The sequence below is a fragment of the Sinocyclocheilus rhinocerous genome, unplaced genomic scaffold (genome assembly GCF_001515625.1).
Source record: "Sinocyclocheilus rhinocerous isolate Xijiao unplaced genomic scaffold, SAMN03320098_v1.1 scaffold3339, whole genome shotgun sequence".
Taxonomy (NCBI): domain Eukaryota; kingdom Metazoa; phylum Chordata; class Actinopteri; order Cypriniformes; family Cyprinidae; genus Sinocyclocheilus; species Sinocyclocheilus rhinocerous.
In genome coordinates, this window is record NW_015643244.1 from 90,713 (window position 1) to 106,376 (window position 15,664).

Below are 15,664 nucleotides of genomic sequence, written 5' to 3' on the forward strand. Positions count from 1 at the left end.
AGTGTCACATACAGATTTAAAAAAAAAAAAAAAACTATAATTCACAAAGAAACAAGCAGTATTCACAAAGAATTGAACATATCAAATCTGTTGTATAAAAAGAGCAAATGGACAAAGTCACATTCATAAACATCATCTCCAGACAGTTTTAACATCTGACAGGGAACTTTTAAAAGAATATATATATAGTATACACTCTAAAAAATGCTGGGCTGTTTCAACCCAACTTTGGGTCAAATATGGACTAACCCAACGTTTGGGTTAAACATTTTATGTAAAAATGTAACCGAATAGTTGGCAGGGGCGTGATTATAAACACAACCAGGCTATGAAAGCGGACTAATTGAGTAGATGAGTTTTCCTGTTTGGTGTGGTGACGTTTAATATCCCCAACAAATTCTGTAGCCCCATTTAGGCCACTAGTTAGCAATTTCCTTTTTCAAGACTTCAAGACAAGCTTTTAAAAAAAAAAGTCACAAGAGCGTATTTCTGATGTATTTTATGTTGTAGAAAAAAGGTGAAAATATATTGAGCTTGTGTTAACCACAGACCTTATTCAGGCGTTTGACCAGAAACTCTGGAACTGGAAATGGTAAAATGTTTCAGGATTTTTGCAGCACTCTATTATACAATCCCATTTCCAGAAAAGTTGGGACATTTTGTAAAATGCAATAAAAACTAGAATCTGTGTCAAAGAAAAAATGATCAAAGAAAAGATCTCCGATGTCTTCCAAATGTTTCACTAACTTAATTGTATTTTGTAAATATAAACAAATTTAGATTTTTAATGGCTGCAACAAACTCCCCCCAAAAAAGTTGGGACAGAAGAATGCTTACAACTGTGCTACATCATTTTCCGTTTTGATTACATTTTTAAATTGATTTTGAATTGATTATACTAATTGCTGCAGTTTTGCAAGTGGAATTTTCTTGTTTGATACATGACTTCACCTCAGCAGTCTGTGGTCTTTGTTGCCTTATTCTCTTCTTCATGACACAGGCCTGTCAAGCACATCCACTCTGTGCCTACAAAACCACACTGTTGTTGTATGTGTAGAATGAGGCCTGACATTGTGTCGCTCTAATGACCAGGGACTTCCCGGGAAAAGATATATCTCTGTACAATCCCAATATATGCCTCAGCCTCAATAGTACCTTCACACATAGGCAAGTCACCCTTGTTGTAGGCACTGATCTACCATCATGCGATGACAGATGATGGGTTTTGCACCTGTTACTGATAAAAGTCTGGATGGTCCCTATGACTTTGGCATGGAGAACTCGATATCTGTTTTTCCCAAAAACGAGCTGAAATGTGGACTCACCGGACCATAGCACACATTTCCACTGTCTTTCATAGCATGAGATCGGATCCAGAGAACCCGACAGCATCTCGGAATAGGAATGATGTGTGGCTAAATTATTTGCAATCTTGCATTGTGAAATGTTATTTTTGAACAGTTTCACAATTCTCACATTACGTTTGACATAAAGTGGAAATCCATGGCCCATCTCTGCTTGCAAAGACTGAGACTTTGGTAGTTTTACCCTTTCATGATCCTTATTGTGGAATGTTTCAAAACCGTTTAACTTGGATATTCTATCATCTTCTCACTTTTATTTAGCCTCTGTCCCAACTTTTTTTGGAGTGTTGCAGCCATCAGAATGTGTTCATATTTACAAAATACAATAAAGTTGGGCAGTGAAAACATTGGAGATCTATTCTTTGTAGTTTTGTCCGTTAAGTAAAGGTTAAAGAGAATTAACAAATCCAGGATTCTTGTTTTTGTTTTACAAATGTCCCAACTTTTCTGGAAATGGGGTTGTATATTCAATTTATTTTTACCTGTTTGTTTTGATTATTTAATGTGAGTTTGAGTAAATTAGTCATGAAAGCCAGTTTTTATGACAGCCGCTGTTTAAATGAAACCATGATATCAATAGAAAGTTAATAAAAAAAATTGACTTATCACATCATGATCAGAATCAAGTTGAATTAAGAACTTGTAAATCAGAAACAAATCAAATTGTAAAACCTGTGTCAATACCCAGGCTTTTTTCTAAAGTTCTTAAAGAATCCTACTGAACTAAACAAGTGTCCAGCTCCAAATACTTCAAATTACTTTTCTGTAATTGTGTGGACTGCAGGGTCAATGTATAACATACATTATGTTGATCTTCACATTATATGAATCCAGATGTGCTGAGTGTTTAGGTAACCCGCTCTTATGCATTTCATACTTTCCTCATATACAGTGGGTACAGAAAGTATTCAGACCCCCTTACATTTTTCACTCTTTGTTATATTGCAGCCATTTGCTAAAATCATTTAAGTTAATTTTTTTTCCTCATTAATGTACACACAGCACCCCATATTGACAGAAAAACACAGAATTGTTGACATTTTTGCAGATTTATTAAAAAAGAAAAACTGAATATATATATATATAAAATTATTTTATTTTTTATTATTATTATTTTTTTTCCTTTTCCATGTCTTTCTTTCGGTTTTCCCTCATTTGCTTCCGTTGGTCAAAGTCCTCCTGTAGCGCTGCTCTGCGAGGTGCCTCTGGTTTGGTTTGGTCTGATCTGGTCTGGTGTGGTTGAGGTGTCTCTTGGTGTGGGTTATTCTTAGATGAGTTTGAGTTTAATGTGGATCTGATCTGTGACGTTCTCAACAGGAGGCTCATAAGATGGTGCACGAAGCAAACCTGAAGCAGGCCACTGCGGAAAAACAACTGAAGGAGGCGCTGGGAAAGGTGAGTTATGCTGATATTACGGTTTTGTTAAGGCTAAATGCCAAGACTGCACTTTCTACATGATTAGAAATAAACTAGCTAAATGAGAGAATACAGTGAACTTCAGAGAAGAAACAAAGCTTATCGACAAACTAAACCATTAATATTTGTCAGTGTCACCAAGACAAAAGATTGAACTTAAACTGAGGTTATTTATTTATAGCATCTTACGGGCCAGATTTACTAACAGTTAATGTCAAGATTTACTAAAGACACACATTGAAAAATTTGAGATGAAAAAGTGTGGATGCAATTATTTTTGGCCGACCTTATTGCATATGCATTTGTAGGAGTTTCCCTTTCAGATGGCAAATTTATGGGAGGAGAGTATTTAAATGAATCATGTAACATTATTTACTAAGGTTTGCAGTAGTATTTACTGGTATTTGCACCGCTGTTTAACACCCAAAAAAGCATGTCTTAACCTATTTTGCGCTCTATTCAGGGGCGTTGCTAGACCCTTTTTACTGGTGCAGAAGCTGTTTTCTGTCAGTTGTTTAGAATCACAACCTTAGAAACTGGTTTGCAAAAAGGTCTGAAATTGTTCACGATTAAGTTTGATTCATTCAAACAGTTCAATCACACACGGAGTCATTTGCAGGGGTTTCTCACACTGAAAGAGCCAGAAAATCGTTTTTAAGACCGAAAACAAAACCTACAATCCATTGTAGAAAACAAAACTTGCAAATGTCTAGTGTTTGTCAATGATGAAGCAGCTCTTTATTGCGTGTGCAGCTTGTGAAAGAATCTGTGCTGCAGGTAATCACGATTTATATCCATTTATATTTAATACAGTATTTAAAAAATTATTAAATATGGGCACACTTTTTCGCTGAAGGGCCTGTGCCCCTGTAGCGTCTGGACCAAACAGACACACCATTTTTCATTTGATTTAACAAATCAATTATTCATTAGATTAACTGTACTATTGAAAGGCTAGAAACGCCCCTGGCTTGACATGGCTGTGGCAGTTGCTAATTTACTCTGCTCTTGGTAGATTACATTGGTCATTATGGTAATGATCTGGCTGCATCATTTGCCCTGCTTAATGAATCTGGCCCTATATCTCTAGCATTAAAGGTAGGACATATGACCAAAATCTAACATTACTCTTATTTTAATAGTCATTTTTCACAGTAACAGTACATTTCACAATATAGTTATTGCTGCTGTAAATTTAGCCCCAGAATATACAGGTGCATCTCAATAAATTAGAATGTCGTGGAAAAGTTCATTTATTTCAGTAATTCAACTAAAATTGTGAAACTCGTGTATTAAATAAATTAAATGCACACAGACTGAAGTAGTTTAAGATGAACTTTTCCACGACATTCTAATTTATTGAGATGCACCTGTATATACTACATTAGTCATGTAGTAATGTCTATTTCATATCCAATCAGTGCTAAATCAGCTTAACATTAGGAAGCACATGAGTTTGAAATAAAAAATATTATAAATATGACTGAATAAAACGTGTGAAACCTGTATCCACTGTGACTTTTTGTACAGGGTTCAAAATGAACTTTCATCATTTGCCAAATGAGAGTAAAATGATGATTTGGTGAGCAATAAAGCTGAGGTGATGTCTGTGTTTTTTTTATTAGTGGTTTAAATGATGTGGTTTAAATTGATGGTTTAATTTTGAAATGAAAGAATGCTGGCCCCTAATATGTCATGGAAAAAGTTATTATAAACTTAATATAGTGTTACATGCATTACACTGTCATCAAAAAGATAGGAATTAAAGAAGAGAAACTAAAATTAAATTAAATAAAAAAATAAACACACACATACACATTGGAGTAGTGTTGCACGATATACTGGTACTAAAAAGGTATCGCGATACCCCGCTTTTAAAAATGGTACCAATCCTCATTTTACCAGTACCGGTATTTTAAGAATGACAGCGTTTAAATAAGAGCCGTATTTCCTGAGTTGCGTCGACGTACGACAGCAGGACAGTGTGTGTTCAGCGCTCTGCTTCCCTGCATGAACACTAGCCGTGCCAAACTTTATATATCCGCACAGCGCAGCACTGCTTAAAGTTATCGACAATTTAGGAGTGAATAAGAAACATGCATGAATGAGAAAATATGTTAAAAAGAGTTAAGCGCAATAAACCTCGAAAAAGAACTCACACGCTATCACACACCCGAAGCGTGATCGCTTATTCAGATCTCTTTCAGATCCCACTTCAGCGGTCAAATATGCACAGAATCATGTTAAAACGCCCATCTTGATCTATGACTGAAATGAACATAAACAGCTGAGAAAGAAAACGCGTGCGTATCAATTGGGTCCGTGCAGCTCTTAAAGTGACAGCAGATTAAAATTCCTGCTGCTCTCTGTCTCTACAATGTTAATCAAGAAAAATAGAAAATCACTCACTAATCTTGACTAACTTTATTAGCTTTAATAAGGATAAATGTATGAATGTTTCATTCATACAGTGAAGACTATGCAGTGCTTTACTCTATCTCTTTCTTGAATGCTACTGTTAAATAGACCTACTGTACCTAAAAACACAGTTTATTTCATTTGTGTCTTTGTTTTATTGTATTTGTCCTTTTGTTTGTCACCTGCATCTATGTTCTTATTATTAATAACAAAAATGACCATATCATGATATAAATTGTTATTGTAAAATAAAATTACTCCTAGTGTTGAATAATATTTTGGTCATATTTCCCACCCCTAGCTCATGTCTTAAGCTAACTTGCTGATGTTGCAAAGATACATACCTGTAGGCTCAGCTATATCATATTCCTAGACTGGTAGTTGCTCACCATAGGCCTGTGTGGTGGCACTGGCATGTGATTTTTTTTTTTTTTTTTTTTTTATGGTGGAGGAAATACTCAAAAAGCAGGGCAGGAACACTGGTCACGTGAGAGAGTTCTTTCTTTTCTTTTTTAATAAATTTTTAGTCATGATATCGGTTCAGTAGTAGTATCGAGATATTTTAGTCGGGCATCGTATCGAAGTCAAAATTTTGGTATCGTGACAACACTACATTGGAGGTTCACATCTTTTTTTCCATCTTTTTGCATCTCAGGTTTTAAACGTAAAAACATGTTCTGTGTGAATGGCCTCTGACATCTTTGTTATTAACATTTAGGTTTTTCACTTTTTGTAAAATATGTTGTATAAATAGGGTTGGGTAGGTTACCTTTAAAATTTATTTCTCTACAGATTACAAAATAAATGCTTTAAAAAGTATTTTGTAACATATTTTGTTAGATTACTCGTTTAGCAACTTAATCTAAATACGTTGGACTACTTTATAATACTTAAGGTAAGGGGCATATTAACTTTGATGTCTTGTTTTTATGTTAACCACCTCTAAATAAAAATGGGTGGCATGAATGCTTTTAAAGCTATTATAAATGCATAAATAATATTGTGAGATTAATGTTTTAAATACAACATTTTGAACATTGAAATATGAAATAATGGGGGGGGGGATTAAGTTTTTAAATATGAAACTAAAACTGACAGTAGGTGGTGGCAAATCATTGTCTTAATGAATGAGTCATGGAATCATTCGATTCGTTCAAAATAACTAATTCATTAAGGAATAAAGCAAGTGATTTATGAATGTAATTGAATCATTCTCATTCTCTGTGTGTTTTCTTTGCAATAAGTGTAATAGTAATTAGATGCTATATTTTTACTTACTGCAAATAGTGGCAGATATTTGCACCTCAGTGTTGTAGTACATTATAAAGCAGTATTCAATAATAACATATTGAGTGTAAATTATAATATTTATTAAAATCATTAATGGATGCCGCCTTATTAGGACAATAAAGCCCTCCCTACACCTAACCCTACCACTATACCCGATAAACACTTTATTATTAAATACCCATAAGGCACTTTATTTCCACTTTTCGAATATTTAATTCATTTTTTTTATTGAAAATAAATGCCTTTCCGATCTGATGTGTGAGAAGAATGGGAGTTGAACGAGTTCAGCAAAAGGCAGATTCAAACTCGGATCGATCGCGTCAAGTTTTTATAGCGTATCTTACTCCCTACGCCACTACTACTGTTCTTAAAGGGCCATCCTTTGTAATGATGTCTATTCCAGGCATTGGTGGTTGTAGCTACTCTCTACTCTGTCTCTGCCAACAAGGTGGGCTATTTGGGAAATCAGACAATACTGTTCTTTAATGTACTTAATATTAACTTCTTGTTTTTGAATTGCATAAAATCAGTACCACATTTGCAATCGTGCTAATATTCGGGAAAACAGCACTCTTCTTCCTTGATTGATATTGCTTAACTATACCATATGTTATAAATATAGAAGAACAATAACTCATACAGACAAACCTCACTTGCACTGCAAGTGCTCATGTGGCCTGAGAACAGTGTTTTTAAAGACTGAGAATAACATACTTTAAGATGCCTTTTCAAGGTTAGATGTTCCTTTAAAGATGAGAGAAGTTTTGTTGCAGGAAACAAAATTGCATTGCACTGTGATGTTACATTCCTTTTCACATTTGAAAGTAAAACTGTCTTTGTATTTCCAATGCAAAAAAAGGCAGTACGCGCTTGGCTTTCTGATTTTCTCCTGCATTTTAGTAAGTCGTCACTAGTCTGCACTCTGTAGGTTGCTGTTTGAACAGGCTGCACACGTTTTTTAACGTCAGAGAATCACCAGTTGCCTTATTGTGTAAAAATTTTCAAACATTTTATATTAATACTAAATGAAATAAATGACATTTAATTTCAAAGTAATCACTTTGGTAATCTAAAATACTTTTCGGATGGAACTGTAATTTTATTACCAGCTATTTAAAATGTAACTATAACGAAATACAGTCACACATATTTTGTATTTTAAATATGTTATGACATTACAATTATTTCGTTACTCCCCAACCCTGTGTATAAATACCTGAATTTAAACCCCTCATAAGTTTGAAGTCTCACAAGTCTTTCCCCTTGGATTTAGATTGATGTTCTGCAGGCTGAAGTGGCTGCTTTGAAGACTCTGGTCCTTTCAACCTCTCCCACGTCCCCCTGTAAGGAAATGCCCCCCGGACCTAAAGCCCCCTTTAAGAAAGGCCACGCTCGCAACAAGAGCACAAGCAGCGCCATGTTGGGCAGCCAGCAGGAGGTCGCAGTGACACAGCCCATTGTACGTGAGTGTAAAGAGGTTTGTATCTGATCATGAACGTCCTTGTGTGTAACATCACTCGCACACCTGGAGACATTTCCCATATACTCCTGGGGTTTATTCCGTGTCAACCATGATGTCTTGTTAATCACAAGCATCAACATGTATTTAATCTAAAGAGTTTATATGTAGGTGAATCTCCAAAGAATGTGTCCAGTGTCCTTTCTGACTACACACTAAACCGAGCATACTGTCCAAATAACAAATTTAAAAGTGACTAAAGTACATGGTTACAACATATCAGTAATATTTATAAAACAAATAATAAAAACATAAGACGCTCCAAAAGCTAGTGCAAGGAGATGGGTCCTCATGTGATTTAAAATACTAATGAAGGACAACTTCTAATATGAAAATGTGCATCAACAAGCATGATTGCAGTTCTTGTTACCATATTTGATGTGCTCTATGTATGTTCTAGGGCTGTGTATCGGCAAGAATCTGGCGAGACGATACGTATCATGATACAGGGGTTGTGATAGGATGAGTTGCGATACTGTAAACAAGGCGATATATTGGGATATTTCTTATTTTAGGAATAGGATATCATTTTAGGAAAGTTGTCATTAAGAACACTTCACCATATGCAAACCTTAAAAAATGTAACCAGAACACAGTAGGATCTGTAACATTCAATGTAATTGAACCACTTTTTGTGCATTACGAGTAAAGGGGGGAAAATAAAGTGCTTGCAGGATTCTTTAGTTAAATTAAATGTATAAAATGTAAGCTGTTATAAACAGACCACATATATTTTTAGACTCTGATTTAAAGGTACACAGTTTAAGTTTAAAATTGTAACATACAATGTCATAACATTTTGATCTGAACAAAAGAATTACATCTGCTTAATATCAATGAAAAATAAAGTGCTTGCAGGGTTCTGTGTGAAGAACATGAGCACACGTGAACACACACACACACACAGAATATTTGACTTTGGCATTGCACATTTTACACATCGCATGACTTTTGTCAATCTCTTTTGTGCCTTGTCTGTAACGAAAGCCGAAATGACGCCACACTTTAACTTTGTACACCGAGGCGGGAGCTGGAACATTTCTTTCATCCTTCATTACTAGCAGTGAACTATATTAAATTAAATTTAAATTCAGAGATAAGACTGCAATCTAGCGGTCTGGATATAAACTCAAAACGAAACAACTGCCATGAATCTTGTATGATTTTTTATATATATATATATATATATATATATCGATACAGTATCGCCAAACAAAATATTGTGAAACTCACGTGTATCGATATTTTCTTACACCCCTAATATGTTCATTGATGAATGTTTATATGTGAATAAAAGCCTATTGAATTTGCTCATCATATAGTGATCATGTCTCTTCAGAAGACATTCTTAATCTTTTGACGTCATTCAGATAATCCATCAAACTACTGTATCATTGACCTTCAAAGGAAGATAAAGCTGCATGTCGTCATCATAACAGTGATAAGCAACATTGTGTTTTCGACAAATATAACCAAGTGGTGACAAATTTAGGAAAAACAAGATGGGACCTAGAATGGAACCTAGAGGAACCCCACAAACACTGGGAGCAGAAGGAGAAGAGTCATTTCTCAATTCTACAGAAAGTATAGCCACACAACATACAATAACAGCGTGAGGAGCAGTCTGAAAATTACGTGAAAGTTTGCTGATCATCTTCCTCTCATCCAGTATTTTGAAATGGACTATAAAAGTAGTGTTATAATTGTCAGTATTAAGTAATGTGTGTGTGTGTGTTTGTTAGGTGGATTCACTGCTCTTCACTGAGTTCAAAGTGTGGAAAGAGGAGCCAACCCTGGAGAGAAGCTGCTCCTTCCTCGAGCGTATTTACAGAGAAGACATCTACCCATGTCTGAATTTCTCTAAGAGTGAGGTATGCTTCTGCTATCATCCCTCTGTAGAACTTATGAGCACTTCCTTGTTATTATTTTATAGACATTAGTTTCTGTAAATGATTAGCTATAATGAGCTATACAAGTGTGACAGCTCAGCTGATCATTGAGAATCTGGGCTAATAATTGAGATCTACAGCTGCTCTCTGCTGGTTGAATCTACTTATGAATTGCTGAAAACATTAATGTCAACTATATCAAACTGTAATTTACAAAGTTACACGCTGCTCATAATTTGAAGTAGTTAACTACAGTCAAGCTTCCTAATTAGGTAGTGCACTTATACTGCATGACCTAATGGAAAAGTTGATAATTGCACTTAAGGTGTACAAGGGGACTTTTTAATTTTAAAGGGGTCATATGATGCTGCTAAAAAGAACATTACATATGACCCCTTTAAGATTATATAATTCACTTTCAAGCAGCATTTACCTATAACAAAACATAGAGCACATTTAAGGTGACATAATCAAACTTTATATATTTATACACATATTGTAGATGTACAGCTTGACCAACAAAAACAAATATTTTTTAAGGCCTATAGACTACAAGGCTCAAAATTGCGACCATTTTGGTTGCATATGCTCCCGAAATTTAATCTGTGCGACCTCAAAATATATTTGGGAGCATTTGTGCGAGTACATATAATTGTTGTGAAACACTGACAGATTTCTTTTGTGAACCACCTGAAGTTACAAATAATGGTGCTGGTGATAGCGATCATGTGGTGAATGTTGATCCACCAGCCTCATTTTCGCTCTTCTTCAGCCCTTTTCTTTTTCTCGAGGTAGTTAGCGGAAAGCAGTGACTGAGAGATTGACAGCTAATATTAACCAATACAAAATCAGCATTAAAGTTAAGAATGTAAGGATCAAATCTGTTAATATATCATTTGTAGTTGTGATGCTCCTAAATTTTTGGTGAGTGCTCCTAAATTTTTGCTGGTGCTCCTAACTTTTTGAAGTTGGGAGCACCAGTGCTACCAAGTAAAAAATTTAATTTCGAGCCCTGGACTATACAGTGAAATTTAGATAAAATGCTTTTAACAAGTGCTTTTAAATTTGTTGACATTTGTTTAAGAGCTCTTCAACATATTAAAGTGTCTTAAATGTCATCAGTCTTAATTATAATTTTAAGAGATATTACATTTGGGGACAGAAAAACAGGAATTTTGACATGGCTTAATGTAATTATAAAACTTTAAACGTCTATGATTTAATAAATAGACATCAGTGCTGCACATTCAATGTAAAAAATGGTGCTGCTGTGCTGTACAGGCTTGCTGTTTAAGAGCTTTTTTCCAATCAGTCAATACTGTGCATTTATGCCAAATGATTGCTTATGATCTATTGTTGATTAATTATAATATTTACTTCATGATTTCTTTATATTGTAATATGCTATAGATGATTGTAAGATGATTGCATCTCTCTCATCTTTTTGAATGAGCAGCTATAAAATAAGAGTACTTCTGGTGTATTTTGGGCTTACTTATAATTGAAAGTATTTATATACATATAATCTTATGCAATAAAATTTGATGCAACCTTTTTTTTAACATTATTGGTGTTTTAGTTATTAAAAAAACAATATATACTTTTGTTACTTCTCTCTGTCACCCCATAGTGAATAACAGTGAATATGTAGATTTTACAGCACAATAATTTTTATTGCCTTTCTTTAAAGACATTATTATTGTATGAGAAAAATCCAATATCGATCGTCCTCTAATTAGTATGTATGTATGTATATATTAGTACATAAACCAATTTCAATACATATGTTTATGTTGAATAAAACATGTCCAGAGTACTTTTAACTTGCAGTTAACATGTTTTGCCGTTGAATGTGTGCCCCGGCCTGTTTAATTAAGGTAAATGTTCTGTTTGGGCCTACATTTATTGGTATTGATTTTATTTGTGCCGGCCTTAAGAAGTCTTAATTTTTTTTTACTTATATATAATATAGGTAACCTTTTGTCATATATTTTTGAATAGAACAACAGAATAAAAATAGCATATTTATTTCAGTTATAAACAAACATGTTTAACCAAAGGTAGGGAAGAAAGGGATTAACTAATGATTAAAATGAACTAGTAAATAATTTTTAAACCATCTGGCCTTCCAAATGGCAGTTTAGGAAACTTCATTAGATGTGTATTTTGATTTGTGCATGGCTGATGTATAGTTTGTGTTATCCACAGCTCGGATCAGCGATCCTGGAGGCAGTGGAGCAGAATACACTAAGCGTGGAGCCTGTGGGATTCCAGCCGCTGCCGGTGGTCAAAGCGTCTGCTGTTGAGTGTGGAGGACCCAAGTGAGTGTGGCTGAATTCACAGCCGCTTGACATGAGGCTCGTTGCTCCATTAATCTGTGAACAGAGTAGTTTTATAAATCTTCAGCTCTCCTAATATGAATGAACCAAGTATCCTGTAAATAGGCTATGACAGTGTCATCAAATGTAATTACTAATCAGACTAATAGTTGCCTTTGTTTGTAAACTAATATATTATTGTGCTCGTAAGACATTTAGCCTTTCTTAAAAAATAAATAAATAAATAAAATAAGAGCGAGAAAATACGATAATTTTTAAATTTTCATTTAATCTTAAATTTTTAGGGCCCTATTTTAATGATCTAAGCACATGGTCTAAAGCGCACGGCGCAGGTGCACTCAGGGCGTGTCCGAATCCACTTTTGCTAGTTTAACGACGGGAAAACGGTCGGCGTGCACCGGACGCATGGTCTAAACGGGTTGTCCCTATTCTCTTAATGAGTAATGGGTGTTTTTTTGGGTGTAACGTGCAATAAACCAATCAGAGTCTCATCTCCCATCCCCTTCAAAAGCCAGTCGCGCTCGGAGGGTTCGCTATTTACATGGCGGAATGTAATTTTTCATTTTTAAAAGTGTGTGTGCTGCTGCGCGTCCCTGTGTGCGTAATAAGCAAAGTGTACGTGCGTTGTGCACCCGCATATAGGCGCATATTACTAATGCGCTCTTTAAATGACAAAGAAAAAATATTGTTAACATATTTATTGACATATCACAAAAGACATGCTGATATAAAATTATAATTAAACTTTATTTGGAGTATTTCTTTATTGCACAATGCACATTTCTTAATGTTATGCCTAAAATGTGTTTTAATATCACTATTAATAAGGATTGTATGATCTCTGTATAATATCAGTCTTTAAATGCAAGATATTAAAAGTGTACCTGAAGTATACTTGCTATAGTTTCACTTTAGCACAATCAAATATACTTAAGTACTGTATATCTTTAGTTGGACCTCAGCACTACTTCCGCACAATTGAAGTGCATCAAGCACTAAATTTAGCAGACTTTAAGTATACCAGTTTAGTATACCAAAAGTACAATTGCAGGGTATTTTTTTTAAGCACATAAATATGTAAATGTATGCTTAGCACAAAATAAATGTATTTCAAATACATTTTAGTATATTTTTGGTAACACTTTACAATAAGGTTCCATTAGTTAATGTTAGTTAATGTATTAACTAACATGAACAAACAATGAACAATACATTTATTACAGTATTTATTTATATTTGTTAATGTTAGTTAATGAAAATACAGTCATTCATTGTTAGTTCATGTTAATTCACAGTGCATTAACTAATGTTAACAAGCACAACTTTTGATTTTAATAATGCATTAGTAAATGTTGAAATTAACATTAACTAAGATTAATAAATGCTTTGGAAGTATTCTTCATGCTTAGTTCATGTTAACTAAATAGTTAACTAATGAACCTTATTGTAAAGTGTTACCCATGCTGGGAAACCACAAACCTTACATGACCTGTCATGAACAGTGGGCAGCAACACTTTCCCTTATACATTCATTTATATTTAACCAAAATGTTTTTATTAGACATGTATTTAAAGTTTGTCAGATCCATAAATACTCCATTTTTCTAATGTCGCTGTTTATTTTTATTCCATTGTTCCTAAAAATGTTGTGTAAATTATGTGTGAACATGAACAGCTTGTCAGCATGACTTTCTTTCGTCATTCTTTCTTTCTGTATTTGTGTCTTTTTGTTGATTTCGTTCTTGTACCGATGAGCTCTTCCTGTGGCAGGATGGTACAGACTCTCGTGTAAGTGAATCGTGATAAGACCCTTATTCCTCCTGATCTGACCCGTGCCGCCCTGTGTCCCGATCCTTGTCTTGATTTCCCTAGTGCCTGTGTTTCAGGGAGTTCATTTCTCAGTGCCTGTTTATGTGTGCTTCATTTTCGTTATTCACCAAAGTGTTAGTTTACAGTCCTAAATGGCTCCTCAGATGTTTATCAGGTTAGGAGTATAATATAGTTCTAAAAGCTTTGGATCTCTTTCCCACTGTGCAGGAAATGTGCCCTGTGTGGTCAAACCAAAACCTGCAAGCACAGAATCAAGTTTGGCGACTCCAGCAACTATTATTACGTATCTCCGTTTTGCCGTTATCGGGTGAGTATTGCATTATTGCCTTGTTATAGGCTTCACAGCATCTCCTCTGAAATTATTAGGAGAAACACATATTGGTGTTTAGTGAAATATGGACACTTAAGGTGATGATACACAGGGCAACTTTTTTGAGCAATGTTCCCGTGCAACTTTTTTGAGCAATGTTGCTTGGGCCACACTTTCCCATTGAGAATGGGCAACAAATTTGGCCATTCTGGATCTGGATACTTCTGGATACTTTTTGCCAGGCAACATTGGTCAAAAAGTTGCCCCGTGTATCATCACCTTTACGTAGATCAGTCTTCAGAAAATATTCAGTTATTTCTCATTTTGTTGCATATCCAGAGAAAGCATATGTATGTGTCTCAGTGGTTGCAGAATTAATGCTTTGAATATCGAATGTATTAAAAGTTTAAAACTAGATGAGTAAAGTTTGTGTACGAACTTTGAAGTTTGCTTGAAAAGGCCTTGACTAGAAGTTTGAAGCAGTTGTAAAAGCTTGAAGTTTGAAAGTTTAGATAGATCGATTAGATAGATGTTGATAGCACGTTACTAACATGTTACTAGCATGTTTCTGGCATGATTAGTATGTTGTTAGCATTTTGCTAACATATTTCTAACACGATTAGCATGTTGCTAACATATTTTAGCATGATTAGCATGTTGCTAGCATGTTTTAACATGATTAGTGTGTTGTTAGCATGTTTTAGCATGATTAGCATGTTTTAGCATGTTAGTAACATGTTTCTAGCATGATTAACATGTTGTTAGCATGTTTCTAACATGATTAGCATGTTGTTAGCATGATTAGTATGTTGCTAATATGTTGCTGCCATGATTTAGCATGTTGCTAACATGTTTCTAGCATGATTAGCATGGACTGATTGATTGATTTTTGTCAGTTGGAGTTTGAATAGTCTTTGCTCATTTGAACATTACGTCAATCAGTGTTAATTTTGTCAACGAAGACGACGACGAAAAATATTCGTTAATGAACATTTTTTCTGTGACTAAGACGAGACGTTGACGAGCTAAAACTAATATCTGATGATAAAAGCTATGAGAAGGGCGTTTGCATATCTAGTCTCAGTATGGCAGCCGCAGCGGATGGATAGGCTACCAAAATGCGAACTATAGTGATATGAAACAATGGCCTCGGCACCCGAAGGGGTAGGGATAAGGTGACCAGACATCCCGTTTTTCCCGGGAGTCACAATTCGTTGTCGATTAACTTAAAGTTAGTGAAGGCGGAATCGTGCTGATAGAAGTGCTCTCTCTTTTCTCTCGCGCATTTC

At 34.9% G+C, this 15,664-nt stretch overlaps 1 protein-coding gene across 4 annotated transcripts in view; it reads left to right on the forward strand.

Moving 5' to 3' along the window:
* Positions 1-15,664, forward strand: part of LOC107757202 (rab-3A-interacting protein-like) — a 46,070-nt gene that overhangs the window by 25,465 nt on the left and 4,941 nt on the right. For 2 of the 4 annotated variants that reach the window (XM_016574617.1, XM_016574620.1), the window contains 6 exons: positions 2,682-2,759; positions 7,762-7,965; positions 9,750-9,878; positions 12,105-12,217; positions 14,006-14,023; positions 14,273-14,372. In XM_016574617.1, coding sequence (XP_016430103.1) covers positions 2,682-2,759; positions 7,762-7,965; positions 9,750-9,878; positions 12,105-12,217; positions 14,006-14,023; positions 14,273-14,372 — 642 coding nt within the window. The remainder of the gene's footprint in view (positions 1-2,681; positions 2,760-7,761; positions 7,966-9,749; positions 9,879-12,104; positions 12,218-14,005; positions 14,024-14,272; positions 14,373-15,664) is intronic. The other 2 variants (XM_016574619.1, XM_016574618.1) reach the window with 2 other exon arrangements.